Source organism: Vanellus vanellus, assembly GCF_965231255.1.
Source record: "Vanellus vanellus genome assembly, chromosome: 2".
NCBI classification, from domain to species: domain Eukaryota; kingdom Metazoa; phylum Chordata; class Aves; order Charadriiformes; family Charadriidae; genus Vanellus; species Vanellus vanellus.
The window spans coordinates 108642996-108664246 of record NC_138906.1 but is presented as its reverse complement, the minus strand read 5'-3'; the positions used below and the strand labels follow the sequence as shown (position 1 = coordinate 108664246).

General features: G+C 38.0%; 1 protein-coding gene across 1 annotated transcript in view; it reads left to right on the top strand.

The window, feature by feature from the left end:
- Positions 1-21251, top strand: part of DOK6 (docking protein 6) — a gene marked incomplete at both ends in the record, with an annotated part of 267744 nt that overhangs the window by 168746 nt on the left and 77747 nt on the right. Inside the window, one exon of the mRNA XM_082479395.1 lies at positions 1412-1601. Coding sequence (XP_082335521.1) covers positions 1412-1601 — 190 coding nt within the window. The remainder of the gene's footprint in view (positions 1-1411; positions 1602-21251) is intronic.

Here is a 21251-nt window from a genome sequence, read left to right as displayed (position 1 = left end):
GATATTGAATGTCAAACACAATGGAAAGCTGCATCTGATTTTGGCTGTTGTGATAAATTTCTCTCACTTGATTACTGTTCTGATTACTTTAAATTCCTTCCTAATTTTTATGAGGACACCATGAGAAAATTCAGTGCAAATGGTGGATTAAACGGGTTACACACAATACTGTCATTCATTTATTAAGTAATTGGGGACAATTTTCCTATCAAGTGTCCCTTTAAAGTACGTTTTCCTGGTAGTGTTTATTGCAGAAGCATTGCTCATGCTCATACGTTAAATCATTCTTACCTTTTTTATCAGCACCTTTCAGTGCAGTAGCATTGACATTTTGCTTTTCTATCTTATTTCAAAAATGAAAGGAAATTATGAGAGGAAGTTGTGAATCAGCTGCACTCTCTCATATTATGCTATTAAGCACTAGGATTTCAGTGGTTTTAGCGTTAAAATACAGACTAGCGCTTCCAACCGTACGACCTGAATTTTAACTGAGTTTTTCATTCTTTGTGGAAGAAACTCATAGAAAAATTAGTTATTCCTCAAAGAAAATTGCATTTTTATTTAAAATTCTCTGTGGTTTACATCCGTCCATATGAGTTAATGGTGATTTATATCATCTTGGTTTTATCCTTTCTTCCTTTTTGTTTTTTAAAGATAGTTTTTGCGTTGCTTAATAAATCACATGCAATTCATGCACTTCAGAAGATTGTTAATGCCCTTGACCTCTTACTGCAATGAGTGCACTCTGCAGTGGAAGTGCAGCTGGTAGCAATTGATGTCATGACCATAATAATATATTGTATTAAATCGTTTTTTTCAAGAAAGCAACAGATGATTAAAAATGTTATTAATTTGACAAATGATAATGAGGTTGGCAAATAAATAGAAACTGAACACAAAGAACTTAATTATTAACAAGCTTCAGTAAGTAAACCTGGGTTTCTAATTTCAAGGACAGTTTTTCTAAGGGGCAATGGTTGTACATACATGTCTTCCAAGATATCTATAGTTCTATTCTTTGAGAGAGGAGCCTCTATCAGAGTTCAAGTCACCGTAAATTTTGATTTGCAAAGAGTCATGGACCTTATCGTGAGGATAAAGGGCTTCAATTAAGTTGCTGGGGACATATGTCAAAGAGGACTATGCAGATCATCGGTGAGAGATGTCTTAGTCTGCTGCATTATTTATAATGAAAATGAAATGAAGAAGATTCTCCTCTAACATTTCATATACATTAGCAAGGCTTCTTTGACATCAGTGGATCCTCACCTCTGCTCAAGGCTAGAAGTTTGGCCTTGATTTCAGAACCATCAGTAAATAAAGACTTTTTTTTTTTTTTTTTTTTTTCCCTCAGTATAAAATCTTGCTTCAACTGGTGATGCCTTATTTTGTGTTTTTGTTTTTTTTCCAGAGCGATTCAATGTATATCTTATGCCTACACCAAATTTAGATATCTATGGGGAATGTACAATGCAGATCACGCATGAAAACATCTATCTCTGGGACATCCACAATGCCAAGGTCAAGCTGGTCATGTGGCCTCTGAGCTCTTTGAGGAGATACGGACGTGACTCAACGTGGTTCACATTTGAGTCTGGAAGGTAAGAGCTAAGAAGAAGCAGCAAGAAAAAGAAATAAACTGTGATTTTTGAGAAGTAGTCTGATAAGTTAGATTAGCCTCTCATTATAAAGAAAGATGGAATATGGGGCCTCTCCATAGACTTCCATTTGTTGAATATTACTTTTAAATATATTCAACTCAGTGTTCGAAATAAAAAATAATATATTTTATATTTAAAATGAACTTAATCTTCCTCTGACTTTTATTTAACTGTGGTTGAGTTGTCATTCTTAAGGTTTATGAATTTCACTGTGCTTAAACACTAGTGTGGTATAATTTGAGAACATTTGATGTAGAAGAAATTAATTCTGGATCATCGAAAAGGCTCATAACAGAATATGAGTGGAATAACTTCTGTTACGGTAGATCTTACACTTTTTGGGTGTTCCTGATGACTGATTGCCACCCTAGAGTATAATTGCAAGCAGGAGTACAGAGAACATTGTGAACCCATAAAAAGGCTAGCTCTTTTTTCTGCCTGCAGTTTTAATCCTCATTGCCATTTCTGTCCTCAGATCAGTTTTAAATGTCCGTGAGGCTCTGTTTTGCCTCACTTTCATATCTTTTTAATGCATTTCATATCTTGCCGTTAGGTCCACTGCCTTTTCTGCATTTCTGTGCCGAAATAATTCTGCGTTTATCTCTCTCTTTGGTGATGTTTCATCTTGTATTTTATGGTTCCAGACTTTTCTGAGTTTGTCATTCTCCCTTAAGCTGAGACTGAATTTCTGAAACAATCTGTGAAGTTAGAGGTGTCTCTACTCTCTTGGGTTAACCATACTGCCTTGTTAAAAATCTTTATATGTGTTTCGATGTGTATTTACTTATTCAACACGTTAACAAATATTCACAAAAGTACAGGCGGTGATCACAAACTAAAACATGGATCAAGTGGACATTACATCCTAAGGAAGTAGTCATCAAAATTCCTCTGCAGTTTCTTATAGATGGGAGTTACCGCTTAACTTGTAACTATGTATATCCAGACTGATGTCACTTGAGAATTTTAGTGCTCTGCTACTTTTCTGCGATGACTTCACCATTAAAAATCATGAAGACATTATTTTTTATATAATATTGTTTTACTAAAAATTAGCAGTGGCTGATCCATGTTTCAATTTAATTTCAAAGATTAAGCTGTGGCACTCATTCAAATATACAATTTTAGCAAGAATTATTTGCTAAATCATTCCTTCCCCTAGGCCTCATACTACCTCATGTGAGACTAGTTCAAGCAGCATACCTACGCAACACCAGAAAGTGAATAAAATGCCAAAAACAATGCCCGAAACCCACCATATTATTCTGGGGAAAAACAAACAAGTAAGCATCAAACAAAGAAACAAAACCCCTAGGATTTAGTTTTATCCCATGCTTTGTGAATATCCCACTCATCTGACTCTTCGGCTAAATTTGTATTTGTAACTATGTATTTTGTTAAAGGGGAAGGGCTTATTTTTGCATAAAAATGCAACAATTGAATACTTACAAATATTTGCTTATTCAGAGTAGTATATCTGTCTGTGAGTAGACCCACTTCTTTTAAGGAAGGAAACTATATTTAGAAGTGGGAATCGTCATTAACTAAAATTAAGCTGCTAAAACTAATTCAGATTAAACACTTCAAGTTTATTTCTTATACATGTCTCAAAATGTAGGTGTGTCATTCACTGCAATGTTTAATTATGAAAAAAGTCATTCTATATCATAGTGAAATTCTTTTTTTACAAGATAGTTACTTTCTGTAGTGCTCTTTTTTTATCTATGGCACATCAGTACTAACAAACTATGTATAGTGATTGTATATATTCAAGTACAATGTGAGTTTTGTCTCTCTGCTTTTTCAGGCCTCCTAAAGTATTTTAATTTCATACTGGTATCTGAATATCATCTTCCCCTACAATCCATGGACTGTGCAACCTGATAAAAAGCAGATTGTTTTCCTGTGTTTTATTATTATGAGCTAGCTCTGCCTTTATCTGTCATGCTTTATTGTCTTTGATCTGATTCCTCCCTTTTGCTTGCTTGGGAGTGCTTTATCTGTCTGATTTGGAAATGCATAAATACTAGATTTAGACTGGCAGAAAAACATAGAGGTAAAAAAACAGGGCTAGAGAAAAGGCAGTATCTTCAATAACATCTGAAGACTATATAGGGCAACACTAATGCTCATTTTCAAATCTGTTGTTGATTTGTTTGGGGTTTTATTTTTATTTTTTAATCAGCGTCTTTCTCATCTTTCTGAACATGATTTTCTTTGTCCCTTGATCTGCTAGTACCTTAATTGAGTAAATTCCTGATGCATGCTGTGTTATCAGAAGTGAAGCGCTCATCCATGTTTTATGAGAATGTTACACAGTAAAAGTGTCGTTGCTTTAATTTTTCCCTAAGGCTTAAATATTAAATGTAGACAATTGCTTTAAAGGAAATATTTTTAAATAGGTTCTTATTTTTTACTGAGTTTTAGAAGCTATGTGGTATCTGTGTATGTGATTTACATGGACATTAAGAGCTCAGTTTTACATATCTTCCATGCTCAGTTTTGGTATTTCTATGTTTCAGAAAATAAAACCCTCCCATTAAAATAAATGGACATATTCACCAAGAGGTACTATGATAAGTAGATGGATCAAAATTAAGCTTTCAGACAATTAAATTTATCTTTTAATAAATATATTTCTTTGCATTCAAATGGAATATGGACTTAAATGTATAAAACGAAACTGTTCACTTGCCTGATGAAATGTAATAACTGCACAATTGGGAGGATGTCTAAAACATGGGAAGAATGATGAACACAGATTCTTTTAAACTGCCAGTTTCTATCTGGTTTTACACTGAACTGGAGTTTGTAAATATGTATATTTGCACTACCTATGAAGCTAGATGCATCCTTATTTTTTATTATTTAGTGAACCAATGAAAATAAATATTTCTTGCACAGTGATTTACTAAATCTGTGTTCTTTCCTATCCAAACTCTGCTAAGATTTCAGGGAAGAAGTTTTGTGTGGCTTAGTTCGATGCTGGATGGAGAGATTCTCATTATTTAAAGGACCTGATTAGGGCTAATCCCATGCAATCTATCCATCCATCAGAAAATACTAATTCACAGCTCCATTAGGCACTACAATAGCTTTGTACTGATTAATGCTGTGAAAGGATCCCACAGTAATTCAGAGCACCTGACATAGGAGCCTAGCATTTACTTTTCTAAGAGCCAGGTTTTCCACCTGATCAGCTTCCCATTGGCTTGTGGAGTTTTAATGTTGAATCATCAATGAGTCAACAGGATTTCCGTAATTTATGGACCTCTGTAATGTGTTCCAACACCTCATTTGCATTATTTTGGGTACTGAATGTGTTAGAGACAGCATGCCTAAGAATGCAGTTAGTCTGCACAAGTACACTTCAAACTTTTTGGAACTGCTGCTCCACATATATGGCCATTAGTCCCTGACTGATTATAAGCCCCTAAACTGGGAAGCATGGTCCTTGTGCAAGTGCCCACCTAACTGTCCAGATGAAGGAATGTAAATTTGCACTGGATTAAATAACTATAGAACCATAGAATCATAAAATAGTTTGGGTTGGAAAGGACCTCAAAGATCATTTAGTTCCAACCCCCCTGCCGTGGCCAGGGACACCTTCCACTAGACCAGGTGGCTCAAAGTCCCATCCAACCTGACCTTGAAAACATCCAGGGATGGGGAATCCACAACTTCTCTGGGCAACCTGTTCTAGTGCTTCACCATCCTCAAAATAAAGAATTTCTTCCTAATATCTATTCTAAATCGACCCTCTTTCTGTTTAAAGCCATTACCTCTTGTCCTATTACTACATGCTCTTGTAAGAAGTTCCTCTCCAGCCTTCTTGTAGTCCCCCTTTAGGTACTGGAAGGGGACTATAAGGTCTCCCGGGAGCCTTGCCTTCTCCAGGCTGAACACTCCCAACTCTGTCAGCCTATCTTCATAGGAGAGGTGCTCCAGCCCTCTCATCATCTTCATGGTCCTCCTCTGGACCCACTCCAACAGGTCTATGTCCTTCTTATGTTGGGGTCCCCAGAGCTGGATGCAGTACTCCAGGTGGGGTCTCACAAGAGTGGAGTAGAGGGGCAGAATCACCTCCCTCATCCTGCTGACCACGCTTCTTTTGATGCAGCCCAAGATGCATTGGCATCTCTGGATGCTCAGGGCTTCTCTCAATCCATTCTCCACCCAGCCTGTATTTGTGTTTGGGATTGCCCCAACCCACTTGGAGGACCTTGCACTTGGCCTTGTTGAACTTCATGAGGTTTGCATGGGCCTACCTCTCCAGCCTGTCCAGGTCCCTCTGAATGCCATTCCTCCCCTCCAGCATGTCGACCACTGCACACAGCTTGGTGTCATTGGCAAACTCGCTGAGGGTGCACTTCATCCCACTGTCCATGTTACCAACAAAGATGTTAAACAGCACTGGTCCCAGTACCGACCCCTGAGGAATGCCACTTGTCACTGCTTGCCACTTGGACATGGAGTTGTTCACCACAACCTTTTGAGTGCGACCGTCCAGCCAGTTCCTTATCCGCCAAGTGATCCATTGGTCAAATTCATGTCTCTCCAATTTAGACACCAAGATGTTTTGTGGAACAGTGTCAAATGCTTTGCACAAGTCCATTTTGTACAATTCATGCAATCTAAGAAACATGTCAGAAAAGTAATAAATCAGGTCCAGATGAAATATCTCATGGCCCAGATCAGGTGTGAAGTCACTGCTTTCAAACTCCTGCCAAAGTTACAGGTTCCATTTTGCTGATATAGTAAACCAAACAACCAATAACAAAGGCCATAAGCAATTTTTAAAATTTACTCTCTTGAAACTGCAAGAGGCAGTTGTCCAAGCTTTCCTTTTAGGAAAACAAGCTGGCTGAGGCACCTTTTTAGCAGCATAAGAGGAGACTCCTAAGAATTCAGAATTATTTGTCATCTCTTGGGGTGAGGCACTGAGAAAAGTCAACACATATGGACCCTTTGTTCCTTTTGAAATCTTCTTTATTTTGTTTTGCTGCAATTCTGACATTTACATTAAACAATATTTTCTACGTATGGAAGCTGTCTGGTCCAGTCGATTAAGTGCTGGCCAGAGGTATCCAAAAAAAAAGCAAAAGTCATGCTGGAGTCAAGTTAAGTATTGTGAGAAAGTACAATAAGGGGATCGGGAGTGGAAGTCCCAGCCAAACTTTGTCAAATACTGGAAGTTTCCAGCTGAGTAGAAAAGTGCAAATGGTAGGTATGTTATTCAAGTTTTGAAAACAGAAGGAGCCCCAAATCCATGACACTCTCCTTTCTCTGAAATATGTTTTCTTCAATTTTGTAGACAAGATGTTGAAATTTAAAGTATTTCCAAATTTATTCATGCTGTGAATTCAGAGAGACCCATTGAACCACACTAAACTATTCCTTCTTTATTTGCCTTGGATTTTGTTTTTTTTCTTCATCAGAGAAAGTCTAATGAAATGTGGTATTGTCTGTCACTTCTAAGATCTGGAATCTGTTTCTTTGGTTGAGAAAATATTAAGCTCAGGCATTGCAGAGTGGTGACATGAGAATTTCTCAGATTTTTTTTTCCCTTTATGCAACCCAAGACTGACATATTCATTTTCTCGGTGGTAGATACACAGATGCTAGGGTTATCTGAAGTAGAAAGTTCAGTGTTTGCTTCAGGCACTACATCTGACTGAAATCTTTCATTTGTCTGTCAGTCCTCTGTGGCGATTTTTGGTGTTAATGTGAAATGTATTAGTCAATTAACCCTTAAAGTTCGGATAGAGGAAACATTCTCTTTTTCCCTTATGGGGGGAGAGGCCCCCTATGTATGTGCCTCATGAGACAGTTGTTCTCAGACTTCATACAGCAATGTACATATTAACTCAGTTATATACCTCCCTGAAGAGAAGCATTCCATTCCTGATAGAATCATAAAATGGTTTGGGTTGGAAGGGACCTCAAAGATCATCTAGTTTTAACCCCCCTGCCATGGCCAGGGACACCTTCCACTAGACCAGGTGGCTCAAAACTCCATCCAACGTGGCCTTGAAAACATCCAGGGATGGGGAATCCACAACTTCTCTGGGCAACCTGTTCCAGTGCTTCACCGTCCTCAAAATAAAGAATTTCTTCCTAATATCTATTCTAAATTGACCCTCGTTCTGTTTAAAACCATTACCTCTTACTATATGCCCTTGTAAAAAGTCCCTCTCCAGCCTTCTTGTAGTCCCCCTTTAGGAATTGGAAGGGGACTATAAGGTCACCTGGGAGCCTTCCCTTCTCCAGGCTGAACAACCCCAACCCTCTTGCAGGATTGCCCTGACCCACTTGCAGGACCTTGCGCTTGACCTTGTTGAACTTAATGAGGCTGGCACAGGCCCACCTCTCAAGCCTGTCCAGGTCCCTCTGAATGCCATTCCTCCCCTCCAGTGTCTTGATACAGCTTGGTGCCATCAGAAGACTTGCTGAGGGTGCACTCCATCCCGCTATCCATGTCGCCAACAAAGATGTTAAACAGCACTGGTCCCAGTACCGACCCCTGAGGAACACAACTTGTCACTGCTTGCCACTTGGACATGGAGCCGTTGATCGCAATTCTTTGAGTGCGACCATCCAGCCAATTCTTTATCCATCGAGTGCTCCGTTGGTGAAAACTATGTCTCTCCAATTTAGAGACCAGGATGTCCTTTGGGACAGCGTCAAGCGCTTTGTACTAGTCCAGGTAGATGTCATCAGTTGCTCTTCCCTTATCCACCAACACCATAGCCCCGTCATAGAAGGCTGCCAAATCTGTCAGCACAATTTGCCCTTATTGAAGCCATGTTGGCTGTCACCAGTCATCTCCTTATTTTCCATGTGCCTTAACATAGTTTCCAGGAGGATTTGCTCCATGATCTTGCCAGACTGACTGCCCTATAGTTTCCCAGGTCTTCCTTGTTTCCTTTTTAAAAAATGAAGGTTATCCTTCCCTTTTTCCAGTCAGCGGGAATTTCACTGAACTGCTGCGACTTCTCAAATATCATGAACAGTGTTTTAGCAACTTAATCTGCCCATTGCGTCCATCTCATCAGGTCCCATGGACTTGTGCACCTTCAGGTTCTTTAGATGGTATCAAACCTGATCTTCTACAGTGGGCAGTTCCTCATGCTCCTGTTCCCTGCCTTTGCCTTCTGCAGCTTGGGCAGTGTGGCTAGAGAACTTGCTGGTGAAGACTGAGGCAAAAAAAGTTGTCAAGTTCCTCAGCCTTTTCCATATCCCAGGTGACCAGGTCTCCCATTTCCTTCCAGAGAGGGCCCACATTTTCTCTAGTCTTCCTTTTATCACTTGTTATACCTATAGAAGGCTTTCTTGTTGCCCTTGATGTCCCTGGCCAGATTTAATTCTGTCATGGCTTTAGCTTTCCTAAGCTGATCCCTGGCGGCTCAGACAATTTCTCTGTATTCCTCCCAGGCTACCTATCCTTATTTCCACCCTCTGCGGCTTCCTTTTTCTGTTTCAGTTTGTCCAGGAACAACATGTTCATCCACGCAGGCCTCCTGGCATTTTTGCTTGACTTCCTCTTTGTTGGGGTGCATTTCTCCTGAGCTTGAAGGAGGTGATCCTTGAATATTAGCCAGCTTTCTTGGTCCTCTCTTCCCTCCTGGGCTTTATCCCATGATACTCTGCCAAGCAGATTCCTGAAGAGGCCAAAGTCTGCTCTCCTGAAGCCCAAAGTAGTGAGCTCGCTGTGCGCCCTCCTCGCCACCCTAAGGATCTTGAACTACACCATTTTATGGTCATTGCATCCAAGGCTGCCCTTGAGCTTCACATTCCCCACCAGCCCCTCCTTGTTTGTGAGTACAAGGTCCAGCATGGCACCTCTCTTTGTTGGTTCCTCTGTCACTTGGAGAAGGAAGTTATCATCTATGCAAGTTTATCATAGAATTATAAATCATATATTATAAATCATTCTAAATATATCATCATTATAAATCATAAGCTTGTCATAAAATTTGTACGTTACTTTGAGTTTAGCAGCACCATGAGCACTCCTGTGCAGCTGCAATGAATAGATTTATCATTTCACATAAACATTACCTCAGAGCTATCAGTATCCCACAGTTAATAGTTAAGTTTGTCAGGATTTTTCTTCTTTTACAGCTTCCTACTATTTTCAAAAAGTCTAATTACCAGAGATGTGAATTTTCTGTGGTTTTGTTTTATGTTTTCTCACTGCATCTTCTCTTCTTTCTTGTATTCTTTCCCCAAGCAGTATGTATTGCTAAAATCTGAAAACAACTCTAAAAAAAGAAACAGGAATCACTTCTATGTATCCCCCTCTTGTTTCTTCAGTTATCGCTTAGTTCTAATTTTAGGACAAGTGGCATTTTTACTACTGAAAAAGTTTAATTAGTTCCTGGTATTTAGCAATGTTTTAATTTTAGATCCATTCCTTTTTTTTTTTTTTTTCTGTTCCAACTTCATTCCAAGTCTCAATTTGCCTCCTGCCAAATTCTTGACCTGGAATAAGTTCTGTGTTAGTCATCTGATTCACTTAAACCCTACTTAAAAAGGAGCTGTGTGTTTAACTCATCTACATGACTCTTACCCCGGTTTAGATCATGGTACCTAATCTAAGAACTCTTTCACTAGCGGAAACTAATATAGCTCATTGTAAGTGATTTATAAAGTGCTCATTGCATTTTCTCTCTGCCAAGGCTCCTCTCAGACTACTGTAGTGTTGGGAAGTCAGAGCGTGTTCCACCAAAACTCACATACAATTAAATTCTCCACAGTATAACCTAATATGGCAAACAGGGAAAAGGGATTATATACAAGTTTCTTTATCCTAATTTTTTACTGCATGTTCTAAAGTCTTCTGCATATTTTTTTAGTCTCCGTTTTGAAAATTCAGCCATCATGTACACACCTAAAAAACACTTTTCCCAACTGATGAAGAATGCCTGAGCTGTTGCACTTCACTTTGAAAGCTCTAATTTTGATAAGTAAACCAATGACATCTCAAATAAGACAATATATTGGAAGAATGAAGTTATCTTTATTAAGCTGTAATTTTATCGCAAATAGATTGAGAAGTCAGTAACTCCTAGGACAGAGCAGCAAGCTCCACAGCTGAAGTTGTGTAGCATAGTAATGAACAAATCTATAAATACTAAATTGATAGGAATGAGCACATCACTAATTCATTAATTCAGCATTGTCTAAACAGTAAATTTCCTTATGAATTTGCACTAAATGAAATGTATGCAATTAGAAAAACTGCCACCTAAAGGTTGTCCAGTTAACACAAAATTCATACAGCTCAGAAGGAATGCTATAATCTCTGTGGTATTTATAGAAGTGGCTCATATTTGCATATTTTACAACCCAGAGGGTGCAGCATGGGTTTTCAGCTGATCACTAGATATCCAATATCATCGGTATAACCCAAATGTTACAAAGCTTTTTAATGAAATCACTACGAATTGTATTGTGTTTGCCCAGTGTATTAGCAGAAAGCATGTTATGATCCTCCTGATGATCCTGAGATAACATGAACTGTGCCCTTCTGTTGAAATGCACAGTTTGCTTTCTCCCTTCATAACACGGTCGGATGTCATAATCAAAATAACACTTGTTTTAAAATATTTTGAGACCAGTGGCCATTTTGCTTTCAGATGGCTTTGCATCCATGCTTGGACCCAGAAGATTTTATATTTACTTACAATATTCTAATTGTCCCTTTTTCATACATATGCTCTGCTGTAAGTGTGCATTGTTGGATTAATATTCCTGATGCTGAACATGACTGATGAGGTTATTGCTGTGTAATGTATGAGTGGAGAAGAAGCAGACAAAATAACTCATACATTCTTAATCACATTAGGACTCACTTATTGTTTCAACTCTACATTTTAACCTTTGAATTCCACAGTGGGCAATAGCAAAAATTAATCTCATATGGCAGTTTTGAATATCTTGAGATGCCCCGGCACCAGGTCCTTCTCTCTCCAAAAGCCATAATAACATTTAACCTTCTACCTCAAAATACAGGAGGACTGAAATATCTCGAATTTGAAAAGTAAAATAAAAAGGCCCCATTTAGAAAAAAATCAACAGCAAAACTCAGAAACTCATACATACAAAATGTTAATACATTTCGTAATGCTCTTCATTTTTTTTACAAAAACTTTTTTTTACAAAAACTATTTTTTTACAATACCTTTTACAATAAGAGCTAGAGTGTCTATTTTAGCACTTAGATACTGTTGTGTCTCTCCCTCATCAAGCCGATTTGCATGAGCTAATAAATAATGCTGAAACTGGGCACCTAATTATCTATACAGGCAGTAGGAAAGTGTTAAAACACTTCACAAAGGGTGATCCAGAAGGCCACGTTTTGCACAGAGCACCGTCTAACCAGCAAGAATGCGAAGCACAAATAAATCCTCCTTTTCTCCAAAGCTTATGAATGTAGTATCATCGATTGAGGAGGAGGTTTGAAATATCCTCTATGCTGCGGCTGTGTACTGTACAAACATAGGAGGAAGTAATCAAAATGCAAAGGCTGGAATTTGCACAACAAAAGAGCCTTGTTCATGAATATGTAGGAACCTGTGCAAACCTGCGCTTGCACATACACAGGCGGACGGTTGCAGAAGCATAAAGGGGCACGTTTTTAAACGTTTGTGAGCTTCCTTTGTTGTCGGGAACTGTGATTCCTCAGCTTCAGCTGGCACATGTGTTTATTCTAAAGGTCATTTTGGTGTCTGAACAGTTGTCTCTTGTACGTCACATGTGAGAAACTGCAATGGAAGTTTTATTGTTCTTTGTCTTGTGACTTGATTATATTGGAATCAAGTTGAGTAGAGCATGACTGCCGGTCACTACTCATGAGCTGAGGAAGCTGCTTTAGCAGGCTGGGCTTGGAAGGTTTGCCTAATATCTGCCTAATCCCCCTTGTTCTTTCAGATAGTGTTAATTCATTGTTCTCACAGAGGAACAAACGCATTTATAAAATACCTATTGGTATCTTTTTGTTTAACTTCTCTAAGATGTAGCTTTTCTGGAGGGTGAGGGCACCTGGTAACTTCTTTGCTTCAAAAGGAGGTCAAAAGAGTCGTTTCGGCCTTTACTGTCAGTCGCAGATTTGTAGCAGTTCCAGAAGTAATTGTGTATTCTGGATATAGTAATAGTGTGAGAGCAGAAAATCCAGTGTGGAAATTTCCATGGTGGTTGTTTTTTTCAGTAGCGGTATTCTGGCTTTTCATTAGTAAGTTGAATGCCATTACCACCAGAGCTTTATAGATACGTATATATAATATACATTTCCAAACATATTTACATGTGTGATTTCAGTGTACCCAGGACTGTGTTGGAATATCTGAGTAATTGTGGAGGTTACTGACTTTTTAATTTACTTTTTTCTACTGCTGTAGTTTTTTACAAATTTTGAATGCAAAACTCAATAAATAATCATGAAGATAAAGAATGTTTTCATCCATTAACTGAATTAATTAATGATTCATTAATTGTTATTAATTAGAAAACCAATTTTTTCTCTTCTGTAAAAAACTATAGATAAACAAAAACAAGAAAACAATATTGAAAGTAAATTAGTGAGGAGTTTGCATTCATTTGCTTTTTGTGTTAATTTTTTTTTTTTTTTTAATTCTATGTCCATACAAACTGGAGAATACCTAGGATATTTTGGCTCAAACCTTTAAAACATGCTAAAAAACTCTCATATAGATTCTTCACCACTTCTCAGCAGCTGCACCTTAATGAAATCCAAGTTACTTTTTGTGGACATTTGCTACTAAGACAGATACACTCATACACACACACACACGAATATGTTTAAAGACGTGTATAAAATAATATAAAATGTGTTCTTCCCAAAATGGGTATATAACTAAATAGGAAGACCTGAAAGAACTATCAAATTGACCGTTTGTGAGTAATTCCTTTAATTTTTTATATAGCGGAGGGATATGCTGGTTGAATACAAATCCATGTGATAAAATTCAGGTTTTGTTTTCACAAAGCGTTCTGCTAAGGAGAAAACAAGTCTAATAATTGAAAACCGTGTCGCAGCCCTCTTAGCACTATCATATATTATGCCCCCCTCAAGTCTTTTATTGCAACTAAGCGTCCTCCCTCTCTGATTTAAATTAACTAAAAACTATCAAAATATTGTCACATCAGGGTGATGGAGCGCACTTTACACAAGGCGCCTGCTCAGTAGCATTCTGGAAAAGTCAGGCTATTTTTGAGGTGTGCTTGACTGGTCCCACAGGCTTCTTTAATCTTCCGTTTATTTATAAGGTACCGAAGCAAGGTTTGTCCCTTAGCCCCTGTTAGAGGAAATGCTATTAGCTACTGTGTCCCTCCTAATAGCACTTCTTTGCTATCACGGTAAGTTATTACTATTATTGCACTATTAATAATGCTGTACTCTGTGGTGTGTGATTTATTTCTGCTGTGAGTAGTCATTTGTCACATATTTTCTAAAAAGCTTCCATCTTATTAGAAAGAGGGGAGGGAGAGGCAGCATCTAATGGAATCCCTCAGTCTCAGCAGCTCTAAACATCGTTTGATCTTTCTGACTTTATGGAAGAAAACTCAGTACAGTGCTATAATTCACGGAGAAGCTTCATCTACTTGATTATCCTGTCAGTGGCCAAAAAGTCAAATATAACGTTGCACTCACATGGCTTGCTTGTACCAGTGCAACAAAACAGATTTTCACTTTTTAATATTTTTTTTTCTTTTCATTCTCTGGCCGACTTGGAAAATATCCCTCCTTTAAAATGTTACTTTAAATGATCCCATACGCACTTTTTGAAAACAATGTTTTGGGATGAATGACAGGAGAGATTTTATTTTCCCGAAATGTGTGCTATTGTGGCTGAAATTTCATGAAGTTGACTATAAAAGTAAATAAAAAATATCACTTATCGCCAAACCAAAACTGCATTTATTAGTATGCAGTATTTAAAAACTCATAAAAATTGGAACCGTTTGACCATACGTATCATTTACTGTCAGGAATGGGATTGAAGGGCAGAAAACTTTATAGTTCAGGTGATGATTCAGTGGAAAACCCTGAAGTCCTTTCAGATGATGACTGAGGGTGCCAAACCTTTATTTAATGAAAGAACAAGTTAGATCATCTGTCTTTCTGGTGACTTACTTATCTGAGAGTACTGTCACTGCCACCAGAGAATAAAGAGTGACAGCAGTGATGCAAATCAACACTGGTCTGGGGAGGACCAGGGCATGAGTGTGCTCAAGCTGTTTTGCACACACATTGGACAGCGAGTGGACCATCTTTCTGGGACTAAACTAAACTCAAGGGATTGGTGAAAACAGGAGGGGAGGGTGGTTTTGGGGGGGGGGGGGGGGACAGAATGGGCTAAGCACGTGGAACAGGAGGAGATAGGGAAGTGGTGATGAAATACATGGGTTGGTAAGACAGAAATAGATAGGGAGGGACTTCTGGGTAAAAGCGTAAGGTAGCTGGTTTTCTGACAGAACACTGTAACAGCTTTTGGAGTATGTACAGCATTTTAGGAACATCTAATGAGAAAGTGTGGAAGACCTGAGCAAAAATTAGCAAGAAGTGGTTGGCCAGGGTAAGTGCCTGTCATTGGCAGATGTTGACAACACCATCTCAAATATTTCATTTCACGGGTACTTTGCCTTTTTATGGGAGGCTTCTCTAAGCCCCGTTGGACCAATTTCTTGGAGAGAAACAAAGAAAGATGAGTATAATTAGCTCTCAGCCTTAGAAGTGCAGATGAAATGGAGGGCAGCCAAGAAAACAGTGTTCAGCGCGTGTGGAAGTAGTGTCAGATAGCTGGTAAAAAGGACCATCAGAGAAATTAGAGCAGAAATAGTAATACACAGAAATAGAAATGTATATTAGCATTTATCTTGAGCCTAATATTCTGTCTATGATATGAAGGATACCTACAATATGAATCTTCCAGAGTGAGAAAATGGGGAAATAATTCAAAAGATTTTTTAAATGTTACCTAGGATACTTTAAATGGTTTTAATGGCATGCATGAAATAGCCACAAACATGCCCAAGCTATCATGTGTATACATCCAGGGTGGCATGGTCACCTTTTGCTGCATGAGAACCATGAGTATCCATTATATATTATTCTGTACATAAGGGATTTTCACCCTTTCTCTTCTGCCACCTATAGTGATTCCTTTTTGGGTAGCTATATATAAATGTTTGATGAAGCCAGTAGGCATTGCATCTATAGTTCATGGATTTTTTAAACCTGGTATACAGAATCATGGACGGAAGGGATTGACACATTCCAGTGTTCAGAGCAGTTCCATGGCTGTTTTAAATTTCTCATAAAAATATTACTAAGGCAGCGTAGAAGCCTAAACTCTGAAATATTGAACTAGATAAGTAAGTTCCAGTGCACAAGTAGCTTGTTAGTGTTTTTTTCACAGCAAAGGATGATTTCTTTTTTCATTTTGCTTTCTAACAACGCCCCAAGTTCCCTGGGAAGAGAGACAGCATGCTGCGCTTAAAAAATTTATGCATTGAGAAGATGCGTTTCATACTTTTAGATTCTACTATCCCAAATTTGTTTTGCAGTCTTTGTTTTTCCACTCTTCTGGTGGACTTGTCAAGGTGCATTTCTTGTCAGTTAGTAGCATCTCGTGCTATGCAGAAAACTGGTCTGAGGGAATATTTGCCCAGAACAGATGGTGGCACATACACACAATGGCCACAGTTCTTGACATTCTTACTTAAACCTTTCTGTTTTAAGCAAAATCCTTACTAAATATAGCATAAACTGTGTCTTTATCCAGTACAGCATCAGTAGTCTCACACAGGATTCATAGCAGGTATTCACCTAAGAGAACCTAATCAGCATAACTGATTGCTGTTAGTCAGAAGTGGAAATACGCATTTATCAGAACATCAGAAAATGGCTAGCCATTGCATCCCATGAAGTTTTAGAAAGAAGATGATATGAGCTATTCTAAGAAAATATGCAGGGAGCCCAAGTGTGTAACTATAAACTAAATACTGCTTTCTGCTTAATTTTCATCCTTTTGTATGCTTTTCTGTTTTCTGCATGATTTGATATATGAGATTCTTTGTGATTATTTTCGTTTGCTGGACTCTTTTTTTGTTTCTTCGGTTTTACACAGCTTTTATCCACTTGTACCTTTTCCTACCCACTTCCTCATGCAACTGAAAGGATTTTCTTCTTTTAAGTAATAAAATTTTACAAAAGATATTCTGCGTGTTCTCAGGCCCTTATCAAGCTGCTGCTTACCTGAACACAGACTACAATTGATTTTAGCTATCAGGCTAATGAGAAATCCTTACAGAGAGTTTTCCCGCTGCTGGAGGCGCTGTCACAAGGATATCATATACAGAGTCAAAGTTGGAGTCAGAAATGCCAGGTGAATGCAGCGCGAGTTGTTTGATCCATAACAGAATTGCCGCTGTTTGCAATTGAGAGATCAGGGAAAATCTGTCTACTTCATTTCTGTCTGGTTTATAACAAAGAGGAAAAGTTGAAGCAAGTGGGAGGGAAGTCATGTTTCCTGTCTAAATTAAATATCACATGTAGAAAATGGGTGGAAGTTCAGTGAATGTTTTATACCTGTGGTGGGAGCTGTACATTTTCTGTAGTTATTTTTTGATGTTATTATTGCACATCGAGTTTACCACCGAAAGCATTATTTGACCACTTGTGTCTGTATGCATCTCTAGTTCAAGTTCAGACCAGAAATGTGGCCTTCAGCTAAGATCTTCAGTTCCTTACTGTCAGCACCTGAGAAATACATTTTTTTCTTTTAAACAAACCCCTGCCCTGTCTCGTCTCTGGTGCTTTTGTCTCTCCCAGGGGTTGCTGCTGTGGCAGGCTGTTCCCAAACTGGAGTTGACAACTTGCCAGTTTTGAGATTAGTGTTGATGAGTCCTTGGATATCATTAGCATATGCTAATTACTCATTAGTGTATGTACATAGCATGGTGCGTGTCTCTGAACCAACCCTATGTGCCCACAATATTTGCATATGACTTTCTGAAAATTCCTCTGTGGCCACAGTGGTCAAAGCAGTAGCTCTCATACCTTGAAGATGACGACAGTGACATTGAAAGAGGATAGAAGTGCTTAAATCCCCATCACAATAAAATCGTAGTGTACTGAAAGTTTCAGAGAGTGGCAGACCATAAATGCTTTAAGTGGCCAAAACCATTATTGACGGTGCATTTAAAAGGGGAGGAGAGGTGGGGAACACTTGAAATGCTTTATTTTGAAGTAGTTAAAGCTCAAAAAACTCAACATAGAATGCTCAGTGTGTTCTCTTCATCGTGTCTTTGCATTTTGTATGTCCCACTTTTGAAAAAAGAGAATGCAGAGTTAATTTTCCATAAACTGGGAAAACAGGTGTTTTGAATACACATTATAATTAAGTGTGACTAATTCACTTTTTTTTTCCTGGTTCTATGGTTCTAAACCTGACTCTATATTAGTTCCTTAATAATTTTTACCTCTATTGTCTCGATATTATTCATCCATCAAAAATGGTAATTGTGTTAGGTCGTTCCTGTTCAGCCCTCCAGAAATTTTCCCTCCTCTCCTTAAGTGGATGTATTCTTCTACTTTGATCAAAATGCAGGAAATACCTGTTTCCTATGCTTGCTGTCAAAATAAAAAGGAGCGAGCGCAATGACACAAACAGTATCTGCCTGCATCGTGGTAGGTGCAGTGTGTTTCCAACAGCATTCAATACATAGATGAGAGGTTATTGAAGCATTGTAGGACAAATCCTCTTGTAGATCATTTCAAATGTGGTCCTATGTTAAATTCTTAATATTGTATTTCTTGGTATGTGCAGATGCCAAACTGTTTTTATTAATTCTTTCTAGCTTAACTTTTAGATTGAGCATAATCAACTACTCCAAATATTGTTGGCATCTCTGCAATAGTGCCCGGTGTCATAGCTGCTGAGCACCCCAAGTTCCTCAAAGATGAAGTAAAATGAACAATCATACCTATGCATATTAGTTCCTTGGCTGTTACTATGCTAACATCTGTTACCTGGCAGATGCCTCCTTCTTACAAAACTCATTACTTCCTGAGAGAAGATCGAGTAAGTTCAGAATTGTGTCATGTTGTGTTCAGAATTAATTCAGATTCTACTGAGTATCATCTGAGAGGATTGCCATCTGCAACACCCTGGGCAAAGAGTAGTCCCAAACATAATAGCGACTTTAGGGCTCCAAAAGGAAAAAAAAAAAAAAAAAAAAAAGAAAATAAAGATCCTGGGCCACTAAGTTTTATTGCTTCTGTTGTAGCAAATAGTGATGCGCTGCCACAGGGCTCCTGTATTATTACACAATCATTTATTTTAACCAGTAATGGCGTTATTTGGGTTTTACAGCTAACATTTTTGTATTTGTCAAAGTCAACAGTATTCATGTAGATTAATTTTGCATCGTCTGTGTTCTGCTGCTAAAGACAGTGAGAGGAACTGAGTAATATTGTTGTGGGTTGTGTGTCTTCATTGAGGAATAATAGCTCTTAACAGGGTGGCAGAAGTCCTATAGCAAATGTCTGTATTTGAATATGATCCCAGCTTCCAGGACTTGGAACTTATATCGCTATCATTCAAAAGTGAGATGAAAAATAATTGCCAAACCATGATGAGTGGAAAGGTTTAATCAAAAAAATTTAGCTGTTTGTAGTCTTTGCCGTCTCTTTATTTTTCTCAGGCCAATGTTTTTCATTGGTCTGTTTGCTGTACAGCCAACCGTAACTGCTGCTCCTGTGCTGAAATGATAATAGTGATATATGAGTTCTTGGTTTATCTTTCACAGAGCTGGTAAAAATAGATACTCATCCAAGACACTGTTAAATAGTATTTCATCATTATCAACAAGACCTGAGGTTTACAAACTAACAGAACTAATTCTCTGACAACATTCTCATGTTTGTTCTGTTACTTAAACTGTCAAAAATGCAAATGTCCTGTGTATTTCAGAACATGTCAACAGTTGGTTTTATTATCCCCTCTTTGTTTTTGATAAATTCCCTTTTTGTGTAATATAAGTGATTTTTTATTTAAAAAAAAAAAAAAAAGTTAAAGGGTCAAAAGTCTCCACAAAGTGGGTTCCTTTGCAAATACATATGCATTGATTACCTACACTGATTTTTTAAATAGTATGAACTGAATACGACACAAGAGGGTAATTTCCATGTGCGACCTAGAATCCTTCTTACTTAGATGAGATAAAGAACAAAAAGAACAGTTCAATCTTCCCAATCAAAATGTGTAGGTCATGTTTTATGAAACTATTCTATAAGCAGGAAGAGACAAAAAATGTAGTTATGGAAAGTGGGAAAGTATTTGGGATTCAACTTCTTAGAGTCCAGAATATTGCATCTCTTATTGACTATAGTTTAGTTTCTAGGGTCTAGGAATCAGAAAACAGAGCCTCTGCACAGCGTGTTTGCCATTATGTATGGATATATTTCATAATCACACGTCAATCTCCAAATTCTACCTTTTATGCATTACTTTAATAAAGTCAGCTTTTCTGCTTTTTATACTGTAACTAGCATTGAGAATGGGTTGCTATCTTTAACTCTTCAGCACTAGTTACATTTATTCTGTTAAATCAAAGTAATTAACGTAAATAAGAACATTTTAATGAGAATAGATGGGAAAGCTTGGTAGCAACCAAATAAAAGTGGTCTGAAGCAAGTCCCAGACAGAATCCTCCGTCTTATCAAAACTGAACCTCAGGAAAAAAACTAAAATACATTTTTTTCCACTGTGTCTTATCATGGACAGGGATAAACCCAGTGGAAATTAATTACAGTGCTAGTAGACAATCATTGATAAAGTCCAGAGAAAGACACAGCCTGCTTTCTGTACTTCCGCTAAGCAAAACGTGAAAACATCTGATATGCAGGAATGGGTTAGTGTCCCTGAAGTTAGCAGTGTGATACATGCCCCACTAGTCTAAATGTGCTATCACAGAGGGCAGTGCAGAGACAGTGATTGTAGAGGCAGCACAGGCAATGAGTAGAAAAAATATCCCAAGAGGCATAATTACCACTAGAACTGTATGGAAATCTCTCCCATCTGACAAAACAAATAAAAACATGTTTTCATGAGAAAAATTTTGTTTATATTGTATTATACCACTTAAATGGTCATTTGGTTTAGGCAGAAAAAGAAATTATCTTATCATGAAAAAACATTATTCTCACAAAAAATCTCCCTCTTAGGGGGAAAATTTGTAGGGTAACGTGTCTCTGTTCAGAAAGACTGCCAGTGTATTCATCAGACTAGCGCATAAAATTTTTGTTACTGCAACTGCATATAATATCTTAAAAAGATGTGCAACTATCATTCGCAAAGTATCAAGTCCTCTAGGAAATATTGGAGGTCTGCTGGATTCCTCTGAGCTTTGAAATCCCAACTACCTGGCAGCAAATCATCACTTATTTCCACTGCATCTCTGAGCATTTTACTTCTCAGAATTGCAAAATGTTGCCATAAATGGTCTTACTAGGAAAGCTGCTTTAATGGCATGAGGTATTCTTTAGTTCTTTTCGTTGAA